The sequence below is a fragment of the Silurus meridionalis genome, chromosome 28 (genome assembly GCF_014805685.1).
Source record: "Silurus meridionalis isolate SWU-2019-XX chromosome 28, ASM1480568v1, whole genome shotgun sequence".
NCBI lineage: Eukaryota > Metazoa > Chordata > Actinopteri > Siluriformes > Siluridae > Silurus > Silurus meridionalis.
Window position 1 is genome coordinate 1,934,354 of NC_060911.1, and position 25,907 is coordinate 1,960,260.

At 37.9% G+C, this 25,907-nt stretch overlaps 3 protein-coding genes across 5 annotated transcripts; all 3 read right to left on the reverse strand.

The window, feature by feature from the left end:
• Window positions 1-6,053: 6,053 nt before the first annotated feature.
• Window positions 6,054-8,742, reverse strand: LOC124381550. The gene is made up of 2 exons (XM_046843289.1): window positions 8,654-8,742; window positions 6,054-7,653 (listed from the first exon to the last, which is right to left on the reverse strand). Exon 2 carries the CDS (start codon window positions 7,643-7,645, stop codon window positions 6,137-6,139), a length of 1,509 nt encoding a protein of 502 aa, XP_046699245.1. The 5' UTR covers window positions 7,646-7,653; window positions 8,654-8,742; the 3' UTR covers window positions 6,054-6,136.
• Window positions 8,743-9,916: 1,174 nt separating this feature from the next.
• On the reverse strand, window positions 9,917-14,224 carry LOC124381456. Its single transcript, XM_046843082.1, has 3 exons — window positions 14,115-14,224; window positions 13,257-13,332; window positions 9,917-12,154 (listed from the first exon to the last, which is right to left on the reverse strand). The coding sequence occupies exon 3, from the start codon at window positions 12,143-12,145 to the stop codon at window positions 11,006-11,008; it is 1,140 nt and encodes a 379-aa protein (XP_046699038.1). The 5' UTR covers window positions 12,146-12,154; window positions 13,257-13,332; window positions 14,115-14,224; the 3' UTR covers window positions 9,917-11,005.
• Window positions 14,225-18,492: 4,268 nt separating this feature from the next.
• On the reverse strand, window positions 18,493-20,129 carry LOC124381483. 3 transcript variants are annotated; one of them, XM_046843180.1, is made up of 3 exons: window positions 19,995-20,089; window positions 19,710-19,798; window positions 18,493-19,577 (listed from the first exon to the last, which is right to left on the reverse strand). In XM_046843180.1, coding segments are annotated over exons 2-3 (813 nt in total). In that variant the 5' UTR covers window positions 19,712-19,798; window positions 19,995-20,089; the 3' UTR covers window positions 18,493-18,766. The 3 variants fall into 3 exon arrangements, with proteins under 3 accessions (XP_046699136.1, XP_046699138.1, XP_046699139.1); XM_046843182.1 differs by lacking the exon at window positions 19,710-19,798 and having other exon boundaries at window positions 19,995-20,129; XM_046843183.1 differs by lacking the exon at window positions 19,710-19,798 and having other exon boundaries at window positions 18,493-19,592; window positions 19,995-20,101.
• Between the last annotated feature and the right edge of the window lie 5,778 nt (window positions 20,130-25,907).

Genomic DNA, 25,907 nt, shown 5'->3' on the forward strand with positions numbered 1-25,907 from the left:
TACAAAGTTCACACACTTCTCTTTTCTACTATTTGCTTTGAAATGTTTTAATCTTCACAAATAAAAATAAAAAATCAATATTAAAACGTGGGATATAAACATGCTGGAAATTCAAATTAAATTAAATAAAATATTAATTCTAATCTATATCATTTATTTAGGATGAAGCTTTAGACCCAATCCTGTTTTACTCACCTGTTCACACTCACACACTCAACTTTTTACACTCACACACTCAGCTGTTCACACTCACACACTCACCTGTTCACACTCACACACTCAGCTGTTCCCACTCACACACTCACCTGTTCACACTCACACACTCAACTTTTTAAACTCACACACTCAGCTGTTCACATTCACACACTCAGCTGTTCACACTCACACATTCACCTGTTCACACTCACACACTCAGCTGTTCACACTCACACACTCACCTGTTCACGCTCACACACTCAGCTGTTCACACTCACACATTCACCTGTTCACACTCACACACTCAGCTGTTCACACTCACACACTCAGCCGTTCACACTCAGCCGTTCACACTCACACACTCAGCCGTTCACACTCACACACATTTAGCTGTTCACACTCACACACTCACCTGTTCACACCCACACTCAGCTGTTCACACTCACACATTCAGCTGTTCACACTCACACACTCACCTGTTCACACTCACACACTCACCTGTTCACACACACTCACCTGTTCACGCTCACACACTCAGCTGTTCACACTCACACATTCACCTGTTCACTCACACACTCAGCTGTTCACACTCACACACTCAGCCGTTCACACTCAGCCGTTCACACTCACACACTCAGCCGTTCACACTCACACACATTTAGCTGTTCACACTCACACACTCACCTGTTCACACCCACACTCAGCTGTTCACACTCACACATTCAGCTGTTCACACTCACACACTCACCTGTTCACACTCACACACTCACCTGTTCACACACACTCACCTGTTCACGCTCACACACTCAGCTGTTCACACTCACACATTCACCTGTTCACTCACACACTCAGCTGTTCACACTCACACACTCAGCCGTTCACACTCAGCCGTTCACACTCACACACTCAGCCGTTCACACTCACACACATTTAGCTGTTCACACTCACACTCACCTGTTCACACCCACACACTCAGCTGTTCACACTCACACATTCAGCTGTTCACACTCACACACTCACCTGTTCACACTCACACACTCACCTGTTCACACCCACACACTCACCTGTTCACACTCACACATTCACCTGTTCTCACTCACACACTCAGCTGTTCACACTCACACACTCACCTGTTCTCACCCACACTCAGCTGTTCACACTCACACTCACCTGTTCACACTCACACACTCAGCTGGTCACACTCACACACTCACCTGTTCACACCCACACACTCACACTCACCTGTTCACACTCACATACTCAGCTGTTCACACTTACACACTTACCTGTTCACACTCACCTGTTCACACTCACACACTCAGCTGTTCACACACACTCGGTTGTTCACACACACTTGGCTGTTCACACTCACACACTCGGCTGTTCACACACACACACACACACACACACACACACACACACACACACACGCACACACACACACTCTCACATGTTTACACACACAAACTGAAAAACCTCTGTCAGTGATTGACACCTCACACATAAATGTCCGACACTTAAGAAGGAGGCTTCTCCCAGATACAATTACGTTGTGAGAGGACGATTTTGTACAAAAGTCTACATTGTTGACCAAATTGCCCTCAGGCTTCTTTAATGAATTGACATTGAATTGTCAGGGCAATGCCAGCTACTGCGGAAGCTACTGAGTTTGCGGAACACCCCAGAAAACCCTTACCCTCAGGATGGACATTGTCAGGTTCTTAGAAAAGTGCATTCAAGGATATAATTTTAAGTTAGTTTTGGTGGATAATCCAAGACCACATCCAGAAGCCATGGCTCAATATCTCTGCTCAGAGCCATCTTTTGATTTTGTAACTCCCCAGTCTGTGTCTTGAAAGAGATCAAGTCTTACTGTATCTTATACAATATTAGGGTTTGATGAGGGACAACTGAGCAAACAAGTTTTTGACCTAAAAGCAAAACACATTTGGGTTAATAAACCCAGAAGAACTTGCTACAGGCACCAGAGTTTTATTTCTGGTTTCACCAGAAATAACTGAGAATTGAGAAAAGAACTGAGAACTGAGAATTGCAATACTAAACAGAATAAAAAAGAGAAATATGGAGAGTTTGGTCTAATTTGCACTTATTTTCACTTAATTTACTTAAATACTTGATCTGTGTACTTCATCTTCTGCTCTCTGTCTTTATTTTTGAACACACTATGTAATACAGTTTTTCTCGATTGCTAAGACACATTTCTTGAAAGCTGCTCTTCTTTTCTCTAAACTGTGAACACAAAACCCAATTCTCAAGCTACATTCACAAAACCTCAGACTCTTCTTGCAAAATCAAACTTTCACCTCAAAACAGTTCAATCTGTGCTCAAAACTGAACTATGTTGTCAAATCAGTTGCCCCGAGTCAATCAAAAATAAAATCACTACGGAACAGTCACTAGAAAAATAGAAAACACAATGCTCAGGACATGAAGCTGGAGAAATAAATGTTTATTGTTCACTGTAGGATAAATGCATGTTGCAAAACAAAAAAACCCTGTGCATTTAGCACATTTAGCAGGCCACAGGACTTCATCCCCATCACAGGCCACATTTTGTCTGGCCAGGCAACGGGGGAAAACCCCAGGCATGCCGTATCCAGGCTTGGCATGCCTCAACACCTATGTCACCACAGGCAAGTCCCATGGCTTGCAGGAGATTTACTCTGGTGTAAGGTTGGCGTTCATATACCTTCCATCGCCATGAGGAGAAGAATTCCTCAATGGGGTTTAGGAAAGGCGAGTACGGTGGAAGGCAAAGATTGATAAAACCTTGGTTCATATTGAACCACTCTCTAACCTGGAGGGCTCTGTGAAAACTCACATTGTCCCAAACAACAACATAGATGGGATGCTCATCCTGCTGCCCTAACCATGGGCGTAAATTTCATTTAACAGTAGGGGGGGACAATTAATATAAAATTTCTCATGAACAATTTTTGAGGGGGGACACAAATAAAACAGTCAAATTGTACTTACAGTATAAAGACACAGTACATTATTATTGTAGCATGGAGACTGCGTCAATTACAATGCTAATTCAAACTGCTTTACATAAAGAAAGTAAAACTATCATTAAAAATAACCACAACAATAAAAACAAGGAATTAAAAAAAATGTTTAACATTTTATTTACAAATTAATGAAGACACTTAAGAACAGAATAGAAATTGATTATAAAAACACAGTGGGGTCAGTTCAGATGTAGCACAGTGCATATTTAGTAAATGCACAGATAAACAATATGCTAATTGTGTGTTAATGTTAACATTATTCCAAGTCCCAAATAAAACACTGCATGTGAAACGGCTTTGGTGTGTTAGTGTCAGTGCACTATGCTACAAGCTATTATAAACAAGCTAACGTTCACTAGATAAGTGATATTTTATTCACTAATAGAGCAGATTCATGGAAAATTACATCCGTAATCAGCATTTTTGCTGCAACTAATTTATGAATGAGTCTGCATCAACTACATTAAAGAGAATCGCTTTATTTAAAATGAATAAAATACCCTAGTTAATGGAGTTGAACATTAATTGAGCTGCAGTCACACACCTGACTCGTGTGTGTAGTGAAGGTGAGATGAACACACACCTGACTCGTGTGTGTGTAGTGAAGGTGAGATAAACTGAGAAAACAGGCAGTGGGTCAAACCACTGTGAGGAAGGGGAGGGGGGAACTCAACTGTTTCTAAATGCATTTTTGCGCTTTTTTTCTATTTACACAATTATTTTAGGTATACATACATATATTTTTCATATAATAGAGAATACATAGAATAGAGAGTGCGACTTTTAAAAATATTTTTATTGGGGGGGGAGACACCCTCGGATGGGGGGGGACATGTCCCCTCCGTCACCCCCGGGATTTACGCCCATGGCCCTAACAGAGCATCTCATGTGTGATTGAGGAAAATGAGGAGCTGGTGAGTGTTGTAGGGCCCCAGGTTGGCATGATGGTGGACAACCCCATGATTGCTGATGGCAGCACATAATGTGACATTGCCACCACGCTGCCCAGGAACACCAACAATGGCCCGATGGCCAATCACATTACGGCCTCTCCTTCTACTTTTGGTGAGATTAAACCCAGCTTCATCCGTGTACAAGTATTCATGGGGTCTTTCCATTGCATCCAGTTGAAGAACCCTCTGTAGAAATAGATATAGTTTTGTAAGTAATACAGAAAAAGTGATTTAGGCCACTACAGTAAATCACTACTTAGAGTAATCAACAATGAATGTGTCTGGATATATGCCAACCGGTACATACTGGAATCTTTGCTCTTTGACTCTGTCTGAGTTGCAATCAAAGGGCACTCTGCATAGCTGTTTCATGTGCAGTCTGTTGCGCTTGAGGACACGATCAACAGTAGAGAGGCTGACACTGTTGATACCCTCAAAATTTACATGGTCCTTAATGATCTTCTGCTGAATTTCACTCAGTTTAATGGCATTGTTCTCACGGACCATATCAACAATTAGGGTCTCTTGGTGTGGGGAGAACATACCTGTCCTCCCACCCCCATGTGGCAGTCTTTCAATTCTACAAAAAGAGAACATGGAGTTACAAAAAATATACATGGAATACTAGGCCTACAAACAGTTAAACCAACCCTCCATTACAATACTACAGTACATTGGTACAGTGATGTACTGAAACATATATTTACTTACAGTATACTGTGGTGTAGTATATAGTCTGTCATACAGTAATTGCTGTCAACATTTACATACTGTACTATAATGTCAAAAAGGTATTTACCTGTTCTAACTCTTCCTCTCAGATTTCTATCCATTGTAGGGTCTCACAAACCAGTGCTCTCTGAACTGGATTACTCTATATGTTCCCTCACATTATTAGCCACAAGAGTGATACATTTTGAGTTGTTGTGTTCAAGTGGTGACACTTGTGCTTTAATTGTGTTTGACTTTTGTCACCTGTGCTCACCATTATGCAGCATGGGTGCATCACAATGAAAATATGTTTGCAAGTTGTGTCTAAACAGGTGAAAAGTGTTTATGGTTTTGCCAAAAGAGTGATTTATTCAATCAGTGGGTTCAGACATTTGGTTCAGATAATAGGGTTTAGTGTTTAAGCAATTGAGAAAAACTGTAAAAAAAATATGCTGAATAGGAGCATATATATATATATATATATATATATATATATATATATATATATATATATATATATATATATATATATATGACCTTTTTGGCTCAATCCACTTTTGGGATGTATACATACTGAACATGTTCCTTTAAAAGCACCAAAGAAAAGGAAAGAAACAGGGTGACCATATTAAGGGCAGGTTCTTAAATATGAATATAAATGAAACTTTCTTTCGGCTTCTCCCATTAGGGGTCGCCATAGCAGACCATCCGCACGTTTGATTTGGCACGTTTCTACACTGGATGCCCTTCCTAACGCAACCCTCCCCATTTATCTGGGCTTGGGACCGGCACTAAGGCTTGTGCAACCCTAATGGCTGGGGTTGGTTCCCTGACCGGGGATCGAACCCAGGCCGCAGCGGTGAGAGCGCCAGGGAACCTGTTATTAAATATGAATGTAAATCTTGGAAACCTAACATCCTTTCAGAGCTGGTGTTCCAAAAAATAACAATCAAGATCTTCTGACCAAGTGTTGCGATATCATTTTTATTTCTTAAATGCAATTGGTTTGACGCTTATGAAAAAGCCAAAATATAAAGGTTTTTTTGTTTAAAACATTTTTTTTCTATCATTTAAGAGGCATTTAATATATATATATATATATATATATATATATATATATATATATATATATATATATATATATATATATATATATAAATAATCTGTTTTTGTTATTTTTGCATGCAATGCTTCTGTTTGCGATGCACCAATTTCATCAGTCATTTTCACCCAAGCTGTAATTAGTTACTGACTCTCCCAAGGAGTAGTGCGGGCCATCACAGACGCCTTCGAGGTAAAAATCAGACTGTAAATACTGTCATCAGAGAGCATCAAGCGGGCTTGGACTCCAGGTGCAATACTCATGGATGACATATACTCATAGATGTGATATTCTTTAGTATCCACACCTTTCTTGAATTTGGTGACCCACTCATACTGTGTATATTTTTTGTTCTGATCATTCTCACTGGTATAGAAAGACACCCATGCATTGGCAAACGCTGTTTTGAAATCCGAAAAAGATCTTCTGATGTATATCCGAGCACATGCGTAGCCATTTCTCGTGAAAAGCTGAAGGCTTGCGTTGTAGCCAGTAATGTCGGTAGGAAGCACTCTGTTAGCCTCGTCAAACTGGGGCCCTCTCCAAATGACTGCGTAACGAAGGCCAACGAAACCAAACTCAAAGCCGAAACGGAATTGGACCAGACGTGGCTGAATACCATGATTCAGTGCCCAGTACGTGTCATAGGATCCCGAAGATTTGACTGCTGCGAACGTGCTAATATCACTAGACGTGTCGCTACTAAAAATGACAATAGTAGTGTTTATTGTTAGCATGTTCTTTGGTAAACCACTCCAAATGAGTCTTGCATAACCGTTTTCTGTGGATTTCAGTTCCAACTTTACTGGATGCTGGCCCTCACACAGTGTTTTAGGATCACTGGTGATTTGTTCTTGCTGGTTCAGATTATCAGGTGAACATAACCAAGTATTCTTATGAATGTTTAACCTGTTTTCTATGTTATATCCAGCCAGACTTAGAAGCCACCTCAAGCTTTGGTCCTCAAAAATAGTTTGAAGATGTTTGTCGGAATATTTCAAATGGTGGAGAAGTTGCTCTTTGGACATTGCTAGTCGAGGATCATCTGAGGTTTGAGTGTTGGTCACATGTGATTCGAGGATTTGAATTAAATCAAGAGAGGTTTTGAGAAACTGTACTTGTGCTAAGAGTTTAGGACTGATCTCAAAGATTTCATTTGGATCGTAGTCTTCTGAGTCTTTGGTCACTACTTGTGTGATATAAACTTTGTCTGCTTGTCTTGGGTTGCTCCTTTGAATTTGGAGGACGATGCGGTCCAGGTCTCTCTTGGTGTTTTCAAGGGCATTGTAGTAATCTTGGGTGACATACGGAGGCAGCTTGGTTCGGATCGCCACTGAACTGAGACTTCCCAACGAGTAATACACACTGTCTTCTGAGTCCTCCAAGTTCGGAAGAGCAGTGTTGTTAGTACTTTCATAGGTCTGGAAGCCGTAGTCCCGACGTGCAGGCTCGAAATGAAGCAGGATTTCTTCTGATGGACCGATTGAGATGTGGTTGGCCAACCAGTGCAGCAGGAGAAGACCATGGTGTGGGTACTCGTGCCCAAACTTTCTGCTTTTTAGATCCTCAATTTTGTGTAAGGTCTCAATCATGGACGCACCAGCACAAATGAAGAAGAGAGAGAGGCAACAGAGGAGCCTCAACAACCCCATGATGGATTCTGTACACAGAGCAAAATGGTAAAATTAAATTTAAACATGTTGAGCAGTGCTGTTTTGAAACTGAAGATACTATGAGTTTGACATTGTCACATTCATTGACTTAACCTGAGAGTAATGGGTGCTTGATGTTCACTTTGCATCAATGTACCAATAAGACATTTGCAAGTGCAGGCCACACTGAACAAGTTGTTCAATTCATGCGCTCAATCTCGGAATTTCGGAATCTGTGTTTGCGGTTTCTCTCATTATCATAAATAACATTATAACAAGAGCTTTTTTATGCTGCATAAGTGCATGTTAAACTCAAGTAATGGACTGTAGTGCTTTTTATTTTTATTTTAATATTTTTTTCAATTGCACTTTTAATTTGTAAAGGTATTCCTTTAATAACACATTTTAGATTTATATCTACTTTTTAAACTACACTTTCATCACCCACTCCACCACTGCTGTTAAAAAGTAACTACATTTTAAATGAGCAACTTTTTACTTTTACCTGAGTAGATTTTCAGAGCGGTAACTTTACATGTATTCAAAGTTCTTTTACAAGAGTACAATATTTTATTACTCTTTCCACCTCTGGGACTTTATGAAAGGAGTTATATTATAATCAAGATACAATATCTGAACAAGTTCATGAAGAATTATTAAGAAAATTTGCTTAATTTGGGTTAACATCAATAACGTGTTTTTATATCCAGTAGATTAAAAATTGGACACTAATCATTTGTGTTTTTAAGTACAATTTTTATGAATAATTTGTTAAACGGGAACAAACAGATATGACATTGTTGGGTCAATGTACTTTTTACTCTATAATTTATATACATTCTGAACATTTTTCTTTCAAAGCATCAAAGCAGAAATCAAGAAAATAGAAATTAGGTAACCAAGTTATTAAATGCGATTTAAAGGTTAATTCCTTGTTTTGTAAAAAATACATTTCCAATGATCAGAAATAATGAATAATGAATTTTTTTATTATAATCCTGCTCTTACCTGATATTTAAACAGTAAAAATTCTCAGCTTGTTCTCCAACACTAACCTACACCAAGTGGTCTCTATTTCCTGAATTAAACCCCTTGGACTTTGGTTAATAAGTGCTTAATCGTGTCAGTCTTACTATGTACTTAACCCTGATGATTTTCAGTTCACAGATTTTGGCAAATAGACCCCTGATTTTGGGAAGGGATTGATTTTCAAGGCTTAAACACATAAAAAATGCGTTCTGGATTTGGATTTGGATTGGGACTGTTTGCCTTGGTCCTTTTTATTCTCACTTACTTCTCCAGTCCCTGTGCCCTAAAACCGAGATGCAGCTCTTTATCTCCAAATTTAAGAGGCAGAGGGTGTTGAGGGCTCCATCCCTTTGCCTTTGGCAGGAACACCCCTTTAGGGATTTCCATTTGGAGCAGTTGAGACACTGAGGCATGCCTTCAATCTGGTGGACTTTCCTGACAGTATTTGTAATTATTTAGGAAAGGTTATATCAAGTTTGGAATGCAGTAGCTTAGTGCTTAAGGCATTGGATTTTTGAGACTGAAGGTTGTGAGTTTGAATCCCAGCCACACCAAGCTGCCACTTCTGGGTTCCTGAGCAAGGCCCTTAACACCATAACTGCTCAGCTGTTTTAATGAAATAAATGTGAGTCGCTCTGGATGAGGGCATCTACTAAATTCTGCAAATGTAAGTTGACAGAGGGCACTGAAATTAAGCTAGTTGTTGGTGCATAGACTACTTTTGTCCCAAGCAGCTCATAATAATCCCATGGATGGGCATTTGGGCCAAGGATAAAACACTGAGCCATCAAATGGCTTGTTTCTATTGGCCAGAAATTCTTCACACCCCAGAAAATCCTTACCTTTTGTATGGACATTGTCAGGTCATTAGAAAAGTGCTTATGAGGATATCACTTTGTTATTAATAAACATAGAAAATTGCAACAGATACAAGAATGTCAATTCTGGTTGTATAACAGGGGAAGTTGGTTATTGAAATTTTCATCAGGTTTGAGTTTGCAACCCACTTCGGCTCTGCATAAGCAACAAGAAAAAACAGGAGAAAGCAGAGAAAACTATATTGTAACTTAATTGAGAATTGCAGAGAATTTGGGCTGATTCGGAAAAGCATCAGTGTGGATCAGTAGACATTCTCTAAAAGAGAAACTTGGCCTATATTATTAACACAGAATTATGTATTCCTCTATGGTTTTTTTGGGTGATAATGTCCGTTTAAGGAAACACAAGTCCACCAAAACATTATTTCAGTAGAATTTCATGTATTTTATTTATGTAGTCCAGTGCATTGTTTAACATTTTTTAGAAACATACATGTGGAATAGGAAAGACTCAATTTTGCTTTTAAAGGTCAAAAACACTAACAGAAGCATTTAATACTTTTACACATTGAATTATTACAATACATAATACATTCTATCATTTACATATCATAATTGTGCACAAAGACGCATTCATTCAGTGTAAAGTATTAAAAAAATGTGTAGTTTAAAATACATGTAAACAGCTAATGATGAGAAATATTACAGTCCACAAGCATTTGTCACATGTAAACACATCATCAATACAGTATTGCAAAGTGAATGCATCATTAATTAACTTCATTAACGGATTATGTAAATACGGACACAATTGAATTTATTTACAAGCATCATTGTGATAGGTGAAGATTAAATACGATGCTTAAATGCAGCTTTTCACAACAACAGGCTATAACTTCATTTGAAATGTGTGAATTTTTTTATTTTGCTGTTTCAGTGTTGTTTTGATTAATAATTATATAGTAAAACAAAATAAAAAATCTTTTTGTGGTAAAATATCTTCATGCACACAAAAGCATTGTGCAAGTGATGTCTTGGTCACGTGGTCATTTCTGAAACGCTGAGGGTTCACAAACTTGCTTCAGTGATCATCTTGACAGGTTGATGAGATTTTATAGCTCAATATAATAGTAATCAAAACACAGTTATGCAATTAAATCAGATATTTCTTTACATTTTAGGGAAAACTTGTGTGCACAATGTTACGATAGTTAGTTTTATCAAGCTAAGCATGGAATAAGACTGACGAAATTAAGACTGACGAGGAATGTTACAAAGAAGTGTATCTGGGGATGATTTCTTTTTAGCCCAAGCATCATTAATAGATGAGTCAGGTGACCGGCTCGTATAGGTACGATTCTCTATCAGTACTATTTCATATTCATTTTGGCCAAAATGAGCACCAATCAATCTTGATAAATTTTTAGGTGACTTACAGCAGTGCTTATTATAAAAATTAAAATCATTGAAAATGCTACCTATCAACTTGTAGACGCATTCACTTCAGCACATTTCAGAAACCTGGTCTGCCGTGTGACACTGTTACAAAGTGAGGTGTGGCTTTCGGTCTGTTGTCAGTCCTCATTCTTATTAAAATGAAAATACTGATAGTTATCAGCCCAACAATGATTGTTAACATGTACGATGTCCCCGCAGGTACTTTACCCTCTGGGCCATCAAACTCAGGACTTTCATAAACAGATTCAAAGATGGTGACCGGCACTAGAAGACGGAGTTGAAGACCACAACGAAGATCCAAGTCGGTGTCTATTACTCCATTCGCCCTTCCGTTCAGTGGGTGCTCTACCAAAGGGTCGTCTTCATCTTCTCCTCCGTAAACACCTACTTTCAGCTCTTTGCTCAGCATCTCATCCGGGATCCCATCCCATACGATCCTCGCCTGCCCATTTGGAGTGGATTGTAGCTCAAGGTTTATTTTGTCTAACTGCGAATGCTTGGAACTGGCTTGAGAATTAGACTTTGTATGTTCTTTAACATTATTATCGGTGTTACATTCTACAATGTACACAAGCCAATGGACGTGAGGATGATTTTGCAATTTTCCTAGTTTACGCTGAAATGTTTGCTGCTCTTGAATAGACAGACATATGTCTTCGATTTCTTTGAGCAGCTTTATGCTGATCTCAAAGGTAAACTTTGGATCATAACTACTGCCTTTGTTCTTGTCCTTATAGTGCTGTGTAACATACACTTTAAACACTACATTTGGATAATCTTTGTCAATTTGAATTACAATTCTGTGAAGATTGTTTTTGGAACTAATCTGCGAGTTACAGATTTTCCTAATAATATAATTAGGCAAACTTTTTAGTGCTTTAATTACATTGCCAAAAGTATAATACTCAAAATTGGTTTTAGACAAGTTAGGAAAGGTTTTTTCAAAGTTTTTAAACTGATGAAAGCCTAAATGTTTGTCAGTTGGATTGATATTAAGGCGTAGTTTTCCATTTTGGTCAATTTTACCTAGACTGAGTAGCCAGCACAGAGTCGAGAGGTATTCATCAAAGTTTGTTTTGTTTTTTAGATCATTCAAGTTGTCAATGACATCAATGGCACTTGTCGGAGTCATACAGTAGATACTGATCAAGCCCAGACTCAGAGCAAAGCAAAAAAGGAGTCTTCCAGTCCCCATTTTTCAAGCCTACAAGAAATAACAAAATAAAAAATGTCATATATTTGATTGGATAAAATATGTTCCATTAAATTGTGTAAATTGTGTAAAATGTAAATGAAAACAGAATGAAATGATTTGTAAATCTCTTAAATCCTTATACTATTAACAAGTAAACAAATTAAGCTAAGATTATATACCATTTTAAGGGGAAGAAAAAGGTAGTTTTGATTTCAGTGCCTGCAACAGATCAGGGCCAAGCATCACCTCTTCTGTATGTATACATTTGGGAACTGAGGGAACCAGTTGCTGAAGTTTTGGGAGAGGAATGTTGTCCCACATGTGTCCGATACAGGATTCTAACTGCTCAACAGTTCTGGGTGTCCTTTGTTGTATTTTTGTTTTATGATAAGAAAATGGTGAAATGTCTAGAGTGCAGGCAGACCAGTTCAGCACCCAGACTCTTCTATTACGAATCATGCTACTGTAATAGATGCAGTATGCAGTTATCATTGTCTTGCTCAAATATGCAAGACCTTCCATGGTGGAAGCATTTGTTGCTCTAAAACCCGTTTTGTCTATACTGTTTATCATTGATCCAAATGTGCAAGCTGCCCATTCCACAGGCTCTAATGCACTCCCATACCATCAGAGATGCAGCTTTTTGAACTGAGCACTGATAACAAGACAGATGGTCCCTCTCCTCCTTAGTCCGGAGGACGTGGTGTCCATGGTTTCCAAAAAGAGATTACAATTAAGCTCGTCTGAACAGTTTTCTACTTTGCCTCAGTACATTTTAAATGAGCTTTAGCCCAGAGATGATGGCGGCAGTGCTGGATCATGTTCACACTGCGTTTGTGGATGACATGGTGAACTGTTCACTATGATTTATGGAGGTTAATAAGCCCATGCAGTGATTTCCATTACAGAATCATGACTGTTTTATAAGCAGTGCCACCTGAGAGCCCAAACATTATGGGCATGCAATTTACATTTCCACCCTTATCTCTTGTGAGATTTCTCCAGATGATTAGTGGAATAAAAAGAACTGGTCACCTCGACCAAACTAGAGAACACTGAGTCTGGCTTCAGTTTTGTGTAATGGCAGATCTGTCTAACATTGCAGGCTTACCGGCAAAGAGTGCAGGAGACAGTGACAGAAAATCACAACCGTGATAGCTGTGGCCTGCCAGGTGGTTCAGTCTAGGCTGAGAAGGTTGAGACAGGATAGTTAGAGCTCAGTTTTTTCGAAGAATCTCTTATAATAAGATATTAACACCTTGTATTTTAGGCTTTAATTTCCATTCTAAAGAATTAATACTGAAGCACAATGACAAAAGAATCATTTCTAATCTTCTGTCAGTCAAGGAGTAGTCACACTACACTTTTCTTCACATTAGCTTCAAGTGAACGCTGGAGACTGAAGCTACAAGCTTTATATCAGGAGGTTTCGCAATTCAATGAGTTCCAAAGTTCACGTTTGAGGGACTTTGAGGTGCGATTCACAATTTTACTTGACACGTGTACATTATAACAGTGTGAAATTCTTTCTTCATATATATGCGATGCCAGGAAGCTGCTGTCAGAGCACATGGTCAGCCATGATACAGCGCCCCTGGAGGACAAAGGGTTAAGGGCCTTGGTCAAGGGCCCAAAAGAGGCAGCTTGGTGATACTGGGGCTTGAACTGAGATAAGATTTCCGGTAAAAACGACAAGAGATTTATGATGGAAGAAAATACAAAACTGAGCAGGAGCTTTGTCTCCCACATGGTGATGGACATATGAACAGAAGCCAATTGAAGGAAAAGTGTAATGTGACCATCTCTTTTACTGACCAAGTGCATGAAACATTATGGTTTCATTCATTTGATTTAAATGCATGATTCCTATGCTAGCATTGCTAACAGAAACAGTACAGCTACATCACAACATTATTATTGCAAAAAAAATATCAAGATAAAATAAAGTTTTTAAAATAAATAAACTCACGTTGTTCTTGTCTGTAGAGTGAAGTAGCTGCACATCCGGGTCACGCTTTCACTTTCGATTTAACCAGGAGGGGATTTCGCGGCTGCGCACTGAGGGAAAAGGAAATAACTGTACGTGTGTGTGTGTGTGTGTGTGTGTGTGTGTGTGTGTGTGTGTGTGTGTGTGTGTGTGTGTTCAGTAATAGATTGAGCACATTGATATTGACCACACTGAACAGTGACAGATCTGTATCAATACATATTGTGTGTGTGTGTGTGTGTGTGTGTGTGTGTGCGCGTGTGTGTGCGCGTGTGTGTGTGTGTGTTCTAAGAGTCAGGTTTTGGGGTTGTTGTGAAGATCCACAAAATCTCAACAATATTAGCAACATTAGATTAAATAGTGATATGGACTTTGTACGTGCGCACGTGTGTGTGTGTGTGTGTGTGTGTGTGTGTTGGTGCAATACGCCATCGCCCTTAATAAGGACATACTTATTACAAACAGCGACCCAAAGATCTTCACTAATCAATATAGTAAACCTACATGGCAAAAATAAACACCAAAACCACCTGCCAAGTTTCAGGTGTTTACCCTCGATGTGTAAATAATTACTTTGAATCCAGCAAAAGAAAAAGAAATACCTGCTAACAATAGTGTTTTAAGAAATTCAAACATGAAAATATATGTAACAATAATAATAAAAAAAAAACTAATTCAATTCAATTTTGATGCCTTTAATAAATAATTATAATATTTTATAAAATTATAATTATATTATTTTATAAGATTTTCTTCCACGTTTTAATTTTAACAGTGAAAATTACACAGCCCTGTGCAGTTTGTTTAAAAATAAAAACCAAATAAATTCTTATATTTTCATTTAATATCATTTAAACAAATTACACTATGTTTTATGGCCTCATATTAATTTTCATCCTTTTTTTTAAATTTTATATATATATATATATATATATATATATATATATATATATATATATATATATATATATATATATATATAAAATAAAAAGGATGAAAATTAATTGTGCGTGTGTGTGTGTGTGTGTGTGTGTGTGTGTGTGTGTTATTTATCGACACTTGATTCATGTATTATTAGTGTAGTTTTCAGTGCATTCTTCACTCTGTGGGCAGAATCTTTTCTGGGATGCAATTTAAACCCTTTTTTTATGCACATCTTTATATTTTTTTATATTCACCTATTTTGCCCAAAATTAGGATTATGTCTAAATATTAGTTATATTTAATGAGCAAATGGAGAGTTCATGGGAAATATGGAAAATGGGAAAATTGTTATCAAAGTTCTCCTTCAGTTGTCGTCCATTTGTGGGTCTTTTGTCAGTGTGAACACCTGCGAGTGTGAAGCAGCTCAGGTGTGGGGGTGAGGTCAGGTGATTTAAGAAGCATTTTATGAGCACAGTCACTTTCACTGTGACAGTTGCCATAACAACGTGTTTACTTTTGATCTTCCTATCAGTCTGGTAAGTGTCGGTATTGTATTAGAATTTATTCTGTTTAGGTTTTATCAGAACTTTTTTTGCGATCGAGTGTTACATTTTGCATTTTCACATTTTTTACAACTTCCTCATCAAGTGTTCTATTACTTGGAAAGATTTTGCGATCAGAGCCAAGATTTTATTCTACTGACCAAGATCTATTTGAGTGAGAACAATGGAGACTTTTGGCAGAGATGGTAATTGTGTGTGTGTGTGTGTGTGTGTGTGTGTGTGTGTGTGTAATTAGTCTTTTAAGGAAATATTGCTTTCCAAGAAGGCCAGTCAGGTAGGACCCCCTGGCCCAGTTTGCTATCTTTTTTTTTTTTGTGTTGACATTAGTTAAAGTTGTTTGTTTTTCAGGTATGTAAGTGTCCCGGGTTCAGTTCTGGCTAATATTTATATGAAGAGCAAATAAAATTAGCAACAAAATACAAATACCTTGGTATAATGCTGGACAATAAACTTCGGTAGGATGTGTGGACAGATTATATAAGCAAGATGCCTTAACAGAGAATGTCGTTTTCTTTAAGATATTACTTTACCACAAGGTTCAGTTATAGGACCCCTACTTTTCACAATAAACATTCTTCCCTTGGGAAATACTATTAATAGGCATGGGATTAGCTTTCATTGTTATGCTGATGATACCCAGTTATATATATCTCATCAAAATCAGTCAAAACATCCCAATTGACCAGGTTATTTTATTGTGTATTTAATATTAGAAAGTTATGTGTCATCCAATCTTTTAATTTTAACAAGCTTCTCTGCATCAGATATAGACAATTCCTAGTAGTTGCTAGAATAGCACTAAAGGTGGTAAAACATTCTTACATTTAGCTCCTAAACTCTGGAATAGTCTTCCTGACAGTGTTCGGGGCTCAGACACACTCACCCAGTTTAAGTGCAAATTAAAAACTTATCTTTTTAGCAAATCCTACACATAACACACATCACATCATAACCTTGTGTTCCAGAACATCTGATCACATGCACATTATCAACTTGTGCAGTTAATATCATGAACAGCAGCTACACTAATGTGCGTGTGTGTGTGTGTGTGTGTGTGTGTGTGTGTGCGTGTGTGTGTGTGTGTGTGATGGTGCAATACGCCATGACCCTTAATAAGGACATATTACAAACAGCGACCCAAAGATCTTCACTAATCAATATAGTAAACCTACATGGCAAAAATAAACACATTTACTAAAGTTCAGCTCAGGTACCGTAAATCCACCTTGAAAACGTCCCGTAAGTCCAAAAACACCTGCCAAGTTTCAGGTGTTTACCCTCGATGTGTAAATAATGAGTTTGAATCCAGCAAAAGAAAAAGAAATACCTGCTAACAATATTTAGATTAGTTTGTATTATTTATCCACATTAAATTAACGTATTATTAATCTAGATTTTAATGCATTCAATCCAGTTCACGAGGGGAAAATTATTAGTGTTTGCCTTTTGCGTTTTAAGAAATTCAAACATAAATATATGTAGCAATAATGAAAAAAATATATATATTAAAACTAATTTAATTAAATTTTGATTTTGAAGATTTTATAAGATTTTCTTCCAGGTTTTAATTTTAACAGTGAAAATTACGCAGCCCTGTGCAGTTTGTTTAAAAAAGAAAATGAAATAAATTCTTATATTTTCATTTAATATCATTTGAACAAATTACACTATGTTTTATGGCCTCATATTAATTTTCATCCTTTTTTTATTATAATTTTTTTTTTTTATCATAAATCCAGAAATATAAAAAAACAACTCTGACATGATTGTGTCAGGATTTCAGGGCCCTGCTAAGCTTCAATCTTTTTTGTGTGTGTGATTTGAGTTCTTGAGGATATTTTGTTCATTTGGAGTATTTTTGCTCTCATTTAAATGAGAGATTTTGTAGTTTTTGCACTTATACACTAAGGGAGCTTTCTGCATGTTTTACCTGTATGTCTTTGCACTTTAGTTTACACACCTCCCCTGTGGAAATCTGGTTTGACCCCAGTTCAAAAACCGACCCTGACAGAGTCAAGAAAAGAAATAGAAATATCTGCTAACAATATTCAGATTGCTTTGTGTTATTTATCAACACTTGATTCATTTATTAGTGTCGTTTTCAGTGCATTCTTCACTCTGTGGGCAGAATCCTTTCTGGGATGCAAATTGAGCCCTATTTTGGATAAACTATTTATCTCTATATTCTGTTATATTCACCTATGTCGCTCAAAATATCACAATTTTGGATTATGTCTAAATATTACTGATATTTAATGAGCAAATTGAGGGTTCATGAGGGAAAATTGTTATCAAAGTTCTCCTTCAGTTGTTATCCATTTGTGGGTCTTTTGTCAGTGTGAACACCTGCGAGTGGTGTGGGGGTGAGGTCAGGTGATTTAAGAAGGCCATTATAAGCACAGTCACTTTCACTGTAACAGTTGCCATAACAACGTGTTTACTTTTAACAAATGATGTAGTACACTATGGATCATGAGCCCTTCCTTTTCTTTTCTTCATAATCTTTCTATCAGTCTGGTAAGTGTGAGTATTGTATTAGATTTGGACAGGGCTTTATTCTGTTTAGGTTTTATCAGAACTTTTTTTTTGCAATCGAGTGTTACATTTTGCATTTTGACATTTTTTACAACTTCCTCATCAAGTGTTCTATTACCTGGAAAATTATTCTACTGTTATATTATTCTACTGACCAAGATCTATTTGAGTAAGAACAATGGAGACTTTTGGCAGAGATGGTAATTGTGTGTGTGTCTGTGGGTGTGTGTGTGTGTGTGTGTGTGTGTGTGTGTGTGTGTGGGTATCTATTGTCATTGAAAGAACATTAAACCAGAAGCTCATACATTTCATATATTCTGAACAACATTCTGCAGGAAGATTTTTTGCAGATTTTTATTCGTGGATACATTTTAGTTACATTTCAGTTGCTTGAAGCAGAATAAATCATTCATCCTTCCACTATTTCATTCGAATATAATCTGGATTATCATTCCACATTCTATATGATGGGATTATAGATATAATTGAACATGTTCTATATATTTCTACACAAAGCTGTCTCAGCTGTGAGCAGAATCACATAAGAATCACGTTAATTCATAAAATATGATGCAAGGTGGCTCTGAAGGAACTTCAGCAGAGTATGTTGGTTCAATCACAGTTTTGTCCTTGCCTTATTGGAATGTTATTGGAAGTCACGTCAATGAAAACCCTGGCACGCTGTTTGGCGCTCTCAGCGAAGGCTCTACGAACATATCTGTCAGGAATGTCTTCATCTACTGGCATGATCACTTGGGCCAGCGTGGTGCTCTCGTTATTTCCGCGTTTCTTATTTATCTGAATTTGCAAGTTATAATAATTCTGATTAGACCTCTTCAGCAGCCCCTGTAGGTCGATGCGAAGGTTTTTGGATTTGATGAGTTCGGATTTGGCCTGGTCCGGTAATTTATCATTTTTCCAGTTTTCGATTAAATCACTCATCTCCTTCTTCCAGCTGTTGCCATCTGCTATAACATTAGAATTTGGTTGTGCAGTGAGCGTTGTCCTCCTTTTTTTAGCTTTGTCATGCACTGAACAGATCTCTACAGTATTCGGTTGTCTTTTTTGACGAACAATAATTTTGGAACCGTCATGGTTCTGGGGAAGGCTACAGTAGCCCCAGCTTGATTCTGTCCAGCACCAGGTGTAGTAATAGCCGTGAGTATCACAAAAATGACCCTCTCTGCACGGATCGCTCGTATACGTCAAGTCAGGCACCGGGGAGCAGTAATCCCACCCTTTCTCCGTGTTGCACCAGTAGTACGAATCTTCAGTATGAAACTCACAGTCGTCCTTGCACTCAATTCGATAAGTCGAGCTGATTGTTGGTTTAACTGGAATAGTGCCATAATCTTGTGTCCAGCACAGTCGGCTGAGCAAAACGACGGACAGGAGGATTTTAAGTACGTCTCCCATTTTTCTCCTACAGAAAAGAACACTAAGATGTTTGTAAATTCATGTTTTCTAGCCACATGTTATAGATTTACCTCTGACTTTTCATAAATATTAAATATATATCATATCTGTTTGCCATATCAACAAATTACATGATTACATTCCATCATTCTCAAGTCCCTGGGAGTGAGCTGTTGGATACTGAAATACATGACTGTAATCCCGTGGTGTGCAGCTGCACTCTGGTCTCTACAGATAAAGTGAATAAACATTAAATAAAGCAGGACTGAGATGGTTCCGTATCGGAAGCAGAATGAACTTCCAGTTAAAGGTAAAACTGATGAACGGATGCAATGCTTGAAAAACACACAGCACTTTTTCATGCATTATATTAATATGGGAATTTTTTTTTTTTACAGCTGTACTGTATATAAAAGTCACTCACCTGCTGTAGGTGGAGGCACGAATGTCACTGTTGTTCTCTGAAAGACAGACGAAGAGCTCCGTTATAAAGTGTGATGCTCAGAAAAGGTGGTTCTCATGTAGCCAATCCTGAAACCAGTGTTTATTTATTCATTTTTTTGGAGGAGGGAGATGTGCGTGCCTGGTCTCTGTTTATTTGGTGAGTCATAAAGCTTTGCATGTTTGTTTGTTTTTTCTTGCTGAAACCCAACTGTTTTATTAGAATCAGAATCAGAATCAGGTTTATTGGCCAAGTGTGTTGACACACACACAAGGAATTTGGTTCCAGCTGTTAGTGACTCTCAAAAGTACAGCCATAAATAAAACCTATACATGACAAAACAGACACGACAAGACAATACAGACAATGTGAGACAGTATAGATCAGGGGTCACCAACCTTTTTGACACCAAGAGCTACTTCTTGGGTACCGACTAATGTGAAGGGCTACCAGTTTGATACACAACCTTTACCTTTACCTTTAATTATATGTTATTATTAATAATTAATTATATTCATCTATGTCAAACTCAATTGCACAGGGGGGCCAAAACTCAAAGCACACTTTAGGTCATGGGCCAAACAGGATAAACATTTATTGAACCCAATAAAACAATGTTTTTTTTTTTTTGCATAAATATAAATAAAAACAGACAGGAATATTATTCCAGAAAAAATCAACTCAAACTTTAAATAAATAGCTCTCCATAAAAATATCTCCTGTCCAAATTATACAAGTTAGAAATATGAACATGCTGCAAAAAACAAATAAATAAAAGTTGTGCTTAACGTTAAAATCAAAACAATCAGATTTCTTTGCTCTTATGCCATTTTATAAAAAATATAAACTTAAACTTTAAATCACTTAAAATATTTTGATCTCCATAAAAATATCTCCAGTCAAACACCAGACGTCTCACAGCTTTATCATGCAGCTCTTCAGCAACTCCCCCTTAGTAAATAACCGGCTGATGTGAGTCTGGTTTCTCCTCTGTTTTCACACCAGCTTCACTTTGTGATTTTGCTCTGGTGAAAAACATCTGCTGAAATGTCAGATTCTTCTTTAACTCTTCAACTTTCTGTATCTTTTGCTCTGCATTCAGGTTTTTCAGCTTCTCCTGATGTTTTGTCTCGTAGTTCCGTCTTAGATTCAATTCCTTAACCCTCACAGTGGCCTCACACTGGCCTCACATTGGCCTCACAGTGGCCTCACATTCGCTCCACTAATAACACACACGTGTTTACTGCCAGTAAACATATACTCAGAATCAACTTTTCTCTTCACCACTGTGAGGCGCTGTTTCACAATAACTTTACAATAGGGTTAAATACATCAACAGAAGCTCGACTTGATTGATACTGGAATGTTCCCAGGTCACCTCGCGTTCGGTAAGACAGCTGATATCCCGACGATATGAAGCGCTGATAACATAAACTACAGATCCCATAATGCAGCGCTTCATATCGTCGGGACATTAATAACTATAATAATAGATCTTTATAAAATCATCTCACGGGACAGATATAATTGTACGTTGGGCCGGATTTGACACTGAGTTTGACACCCCTGATCTATGTGAAGACGCTGATCATGTAAATGATTTCTCACAATAATTATTAACAATAATTTACAAGGTAGGAAACAGCTATTTTTAGAAAAGGCTCGCAGGCGACTCATGTGGTCCTTGCAGGCGACCTGGTGCATAGACCCTGGTATAGACAGTGTGGGTAATAAATAGGGACCAGTAATGTACATAAAGTGTGGGAGTGCATGGTAGTGCAAATTACAGTATTGTGTGTCAGGTAGGATTAGAGAGTTTACTATAAAACTTTGTACAATATATAGCAGCCATAGTGTGTGTAACATACACAGATAATGTGATGACTGACAGTTCTGTGCAGTACTTAGAAAGATGGTCAGTTGTTAGTGAGGGTGATTGCTTGGGAAAATAAACTGTTCCTGTGTCTGGCAGTTTTGGTGAACAAAGTTCTGTAGTGCTGCCAGAAGGGAGGAGCTGAAAGATGTTGTGTCCAGGGTGTGAAGGGTCATTAATGATTTTTTCTGCCCGGTTTCTGGTTCTTGTATGGTACAAGTCCTGGAGAGTGGGCAGGGGAGCACCAATGATTTTCTTCTGCTGTTTTACCGGTTTTCTGCAGTCTGTTTCTGTCCTGTTTTGTTGCTGCTCCAAACCAGATGGTGATTGATGAGCACAGGACAGATTCAATGACTGCAGTGTAGAACTGTATCAACAGCTCCTGTGGCAGACTGTACTTCCTTAATTGCCTTAGAAAGTACATCCTCTGCTGGGCCTTTTTCAGAATCGAGTTTATGTTTGATTCCCATTTCAGGTCTTGGGAAATGGTAGTGCCCAGAAACTTGAAGTTCTCCACAGGTGACACAGGGATGTTGGATATTGTGAGGGGGAGTAGTGTTAAAGGGTGTTTCCTAAAGTCCACTATCATCTCCACAGTTTTGAGTGTGTTTAGCTCAAGGTTGTTCTGACTGCACCATAGCACCAGCTGCTTCACCTCCTGCTTATATGCAGACTCGTCACCATCTTGGATTAGTCCAATGAGCGTGGTGTCATCTGCAAATTTCAGGAGTTTGACAGTTGGGTCACTTGATGTGCAGTCATTTGTATAAAGGGAGAATAGCAGTGGGGAAAGGACACACCCTGAGGAGCACCAGTACTGACTGTCCGAATACCGGAGGTAACACCTCCCAGTCTCACCTGTTGTTTCCTGCCTATCAGGAAGCTGGTGATCCATTGACAGATGGCAGGGGGTATAGTGAGGTTTAGGAGTTTGGAGAGGAGAATTCCCGGAATTATTGTATTGAAAGCTGAACTAAAGTCAACAAACAGAATCCGGGCATATGTTCTTGGGCAGTCAAGGTGTTGCAGAATGTAGTTTAGCCCCATGTTGACTGCGTCATCCACCGATCTGTTTGCTCGGTAAGCAAACTGTAGGGGATCCAGCAGCTGTTCTGTCACCTTCTTTAGATGGGCCAATACCAGCTTTTCAAAGGTCTTCATGATGAAAGATGTCAGAGCGACAGGCCTGTAGTCATTCAGTCAAGTAATGGAGGGTTTCTTGTGGACCGGGATGCTTGTGGAGAGTTTAAAGCAGGAGGGGACCTCACACAACTCCAGTGATCTGTTAAAGATATAGGTGAAGATGGGAGCCAGTTGGTCAGCACATGCTTTAAGACACTGTCTGGGCCAGGAGCTTTCCTTGTCTTTTCTCTCTAAAAGAGCCGATACACATCCTCTTCACAAATCGTGAGCGCAACTTGGTGTGATGGCTTTATTAAATTTATTATCTTTCTGCATGTCAGTGATAAGTGCCGCATTGACAATGCTGAGAAGACAAACTATATTATGATATAATACAATAGCTTTAAAAATGTCTTCTAACACATAATATTTTGGTTTGACTGTTACATATTTGCGTACAGTTTTTTTAAGATTGGAAATGAAAAAGGGGAAGTAGCCTTAACTTCTGATTGTAAGGTTGTGAGCTCAAATCCCAGCACCACCCAGCTACCACTGTTGCAACGCTGTCAGCTTTTTAACTGCTCAATCGCATAAATGAGACCCTCATAAGTCTCTCTGGTCTACCGTATGCCATAAATGTAAAATCTTGAGTGGAGAATTTCAGTCACTTCCTTCACGATATCTGACAGTCTTTAAGTGGTACTGAGTGTTGCAGTTCACTTCTAAGAGATTTAGAGGGAGTTGTTTTTTATATAAACTGAATTCCAGTTTGATGGATGGAGCTGAGGAGCTGTAGTTACAGAAGAGAGATAAGAGCAGAAAGGAGTATGTTACTAGTCTCACAAGTGGACAGTAAATGCCTGGAAGAAAGTTCTGTGGAGTCCAAATTAGAACAGTAGAACTTGTGTAAGACGGAGAACAAGAGAGATGATGTGATCAGACTGCTTCACCCCCACAGTCAAACATCAAGGTGGAAGTCTAATGGTTTTGTGTTGTTTTGGATACTAATTTCGGAAAGTGAAAGGAATTCTGAACCAAAATGGCTCCCATTACATACTTCAACACCATGCAGTTCTGTCTGGACTGCAGCTCATCAATCTAACCGACTTCACTGCACAACAAGATGAGGAGCCAAAGCATATGCCCAAGCTCTGTAAGTGTGTCTTGCCCATTCACCACATATCAGTCCTATTGATCTGCTTGGGGATGATGTGGATTATGAAGAAATCTCGTACCAGTGAAGAACATCTTTGGCAAGTTTTACAAATAGCAGAGCAAAGAATTTCAGCTGAATGTTGAACTGTCCGGATGCAGAGAGTGTGCAAAGCTGTTATTCAAGATTTAAACTTAAAAAAAATTAAAGTGTGTGTGCAAATATTGAAAGATATTTTGAACACTTACACAGACCTAAAATAATCAGTGTGAATTTCCTCTAAATAATGACACACCCAAGAGCCAATTTTGCAACATTTACTGGAAAAGATTTAAGAAACTCCTCAGAGGCTGAAGGTTCACTTCCACAGAACAAGTTTCAGTGTTTGTTAACCTCGTGTAAAGAATGACCCAGCTCCAGCTTACCTTATCATGATGAAAAATACGGGGAGATAAGAGCTTTAAACCATCAGATATTTATGATTTAAGAATAAGACAATTAAACCAATAAAATATTAAATGAAATATATAAATGTCTAAAATTCAAATCTAAACATTTAACAAAGTATTTTGCAGGTTTCCATTGAAAGAAAAAAAAAATTATATATATATATATATATATATATATATATATATATATATATATATATATATATATATATATATATGTTGAAGGATGAGCATGTGTTCAGAACAGCTTCGTCTCTTTTAAGTAAATAGTTTTATTATTTTATTCGTCTTTTACATTTAGGATGTGCCTTTCCAAGGAGGCCAGTCCGGTAGGAGCACCTGGGCCAGTTTGCTATCTTTCTTTTTTTTTTGTGTTGACATTAGTTAAAGTTGTTTGTTTTTCAGGTATGTAAGTGGCTTAGGTTCAGTTCTGGCTAATATTTAGATTCCAAATGTACATATGGAGAATAAATACAATTAGCAACAAAATACAAATACCTTGGTATAATGCTGGACAATAAACTTCGGTAGGATGTGTGGACAGATTATATAAGCAAGATGCCTTAACAGAGAATGTAGTTTCTTTAAGATATTACTTTACCACAAGGTTTAGTTCTAGGACCCCTACTTTTCACAATATACATGCTTCCCTTGGAAAATATTATTAATAGGCATTGGATTAGCTTTCATTGTTATGCTGATGATACCCAGTTATATATCTAATCAAAATCAGTCAAAACATCTCAATTGACCAGGTTAACTTAGTGTCTGTCTTATCAGAATATAATAATAGAAAGTTATGTGTCATCCAATCTTTTAATTTTAACGAGCTTCTCTGCATCAGATATAGACATGTTTCTTAGTTTAGCAATATTTCCAAAGACAGTTTTTGTAATATGGTTAAAATTATTTTCAAAAGACATCATATCAAACATATTACAAAAACTACCTTTAGAAATATTGCTAAACTAAGAAACATGTTTCTTCATTACTAGGTGGTTCTCCTGCTTCATTAAAAAACAATCTACAGTTAGTTCAGAATGCAGCAGTCAGAGTTCTCAAGGTTGAGAAAATATCACCATATAACCCCAATCTTCTCATCCCTACATTGGCTTCCTGTTACTTTTTGAATCGACTACAAAATATTGCTACTTACCTACAAAACGATATGAAGCGCTGATAACATAAACTACAGATCCCATAATGCAGCGCTTCATATCGTCGGGACATTAATAACTATAATAATAGATCTTTATAAAATCATCTCACGGGACAGATATAATTGTACGTTGGGCCGG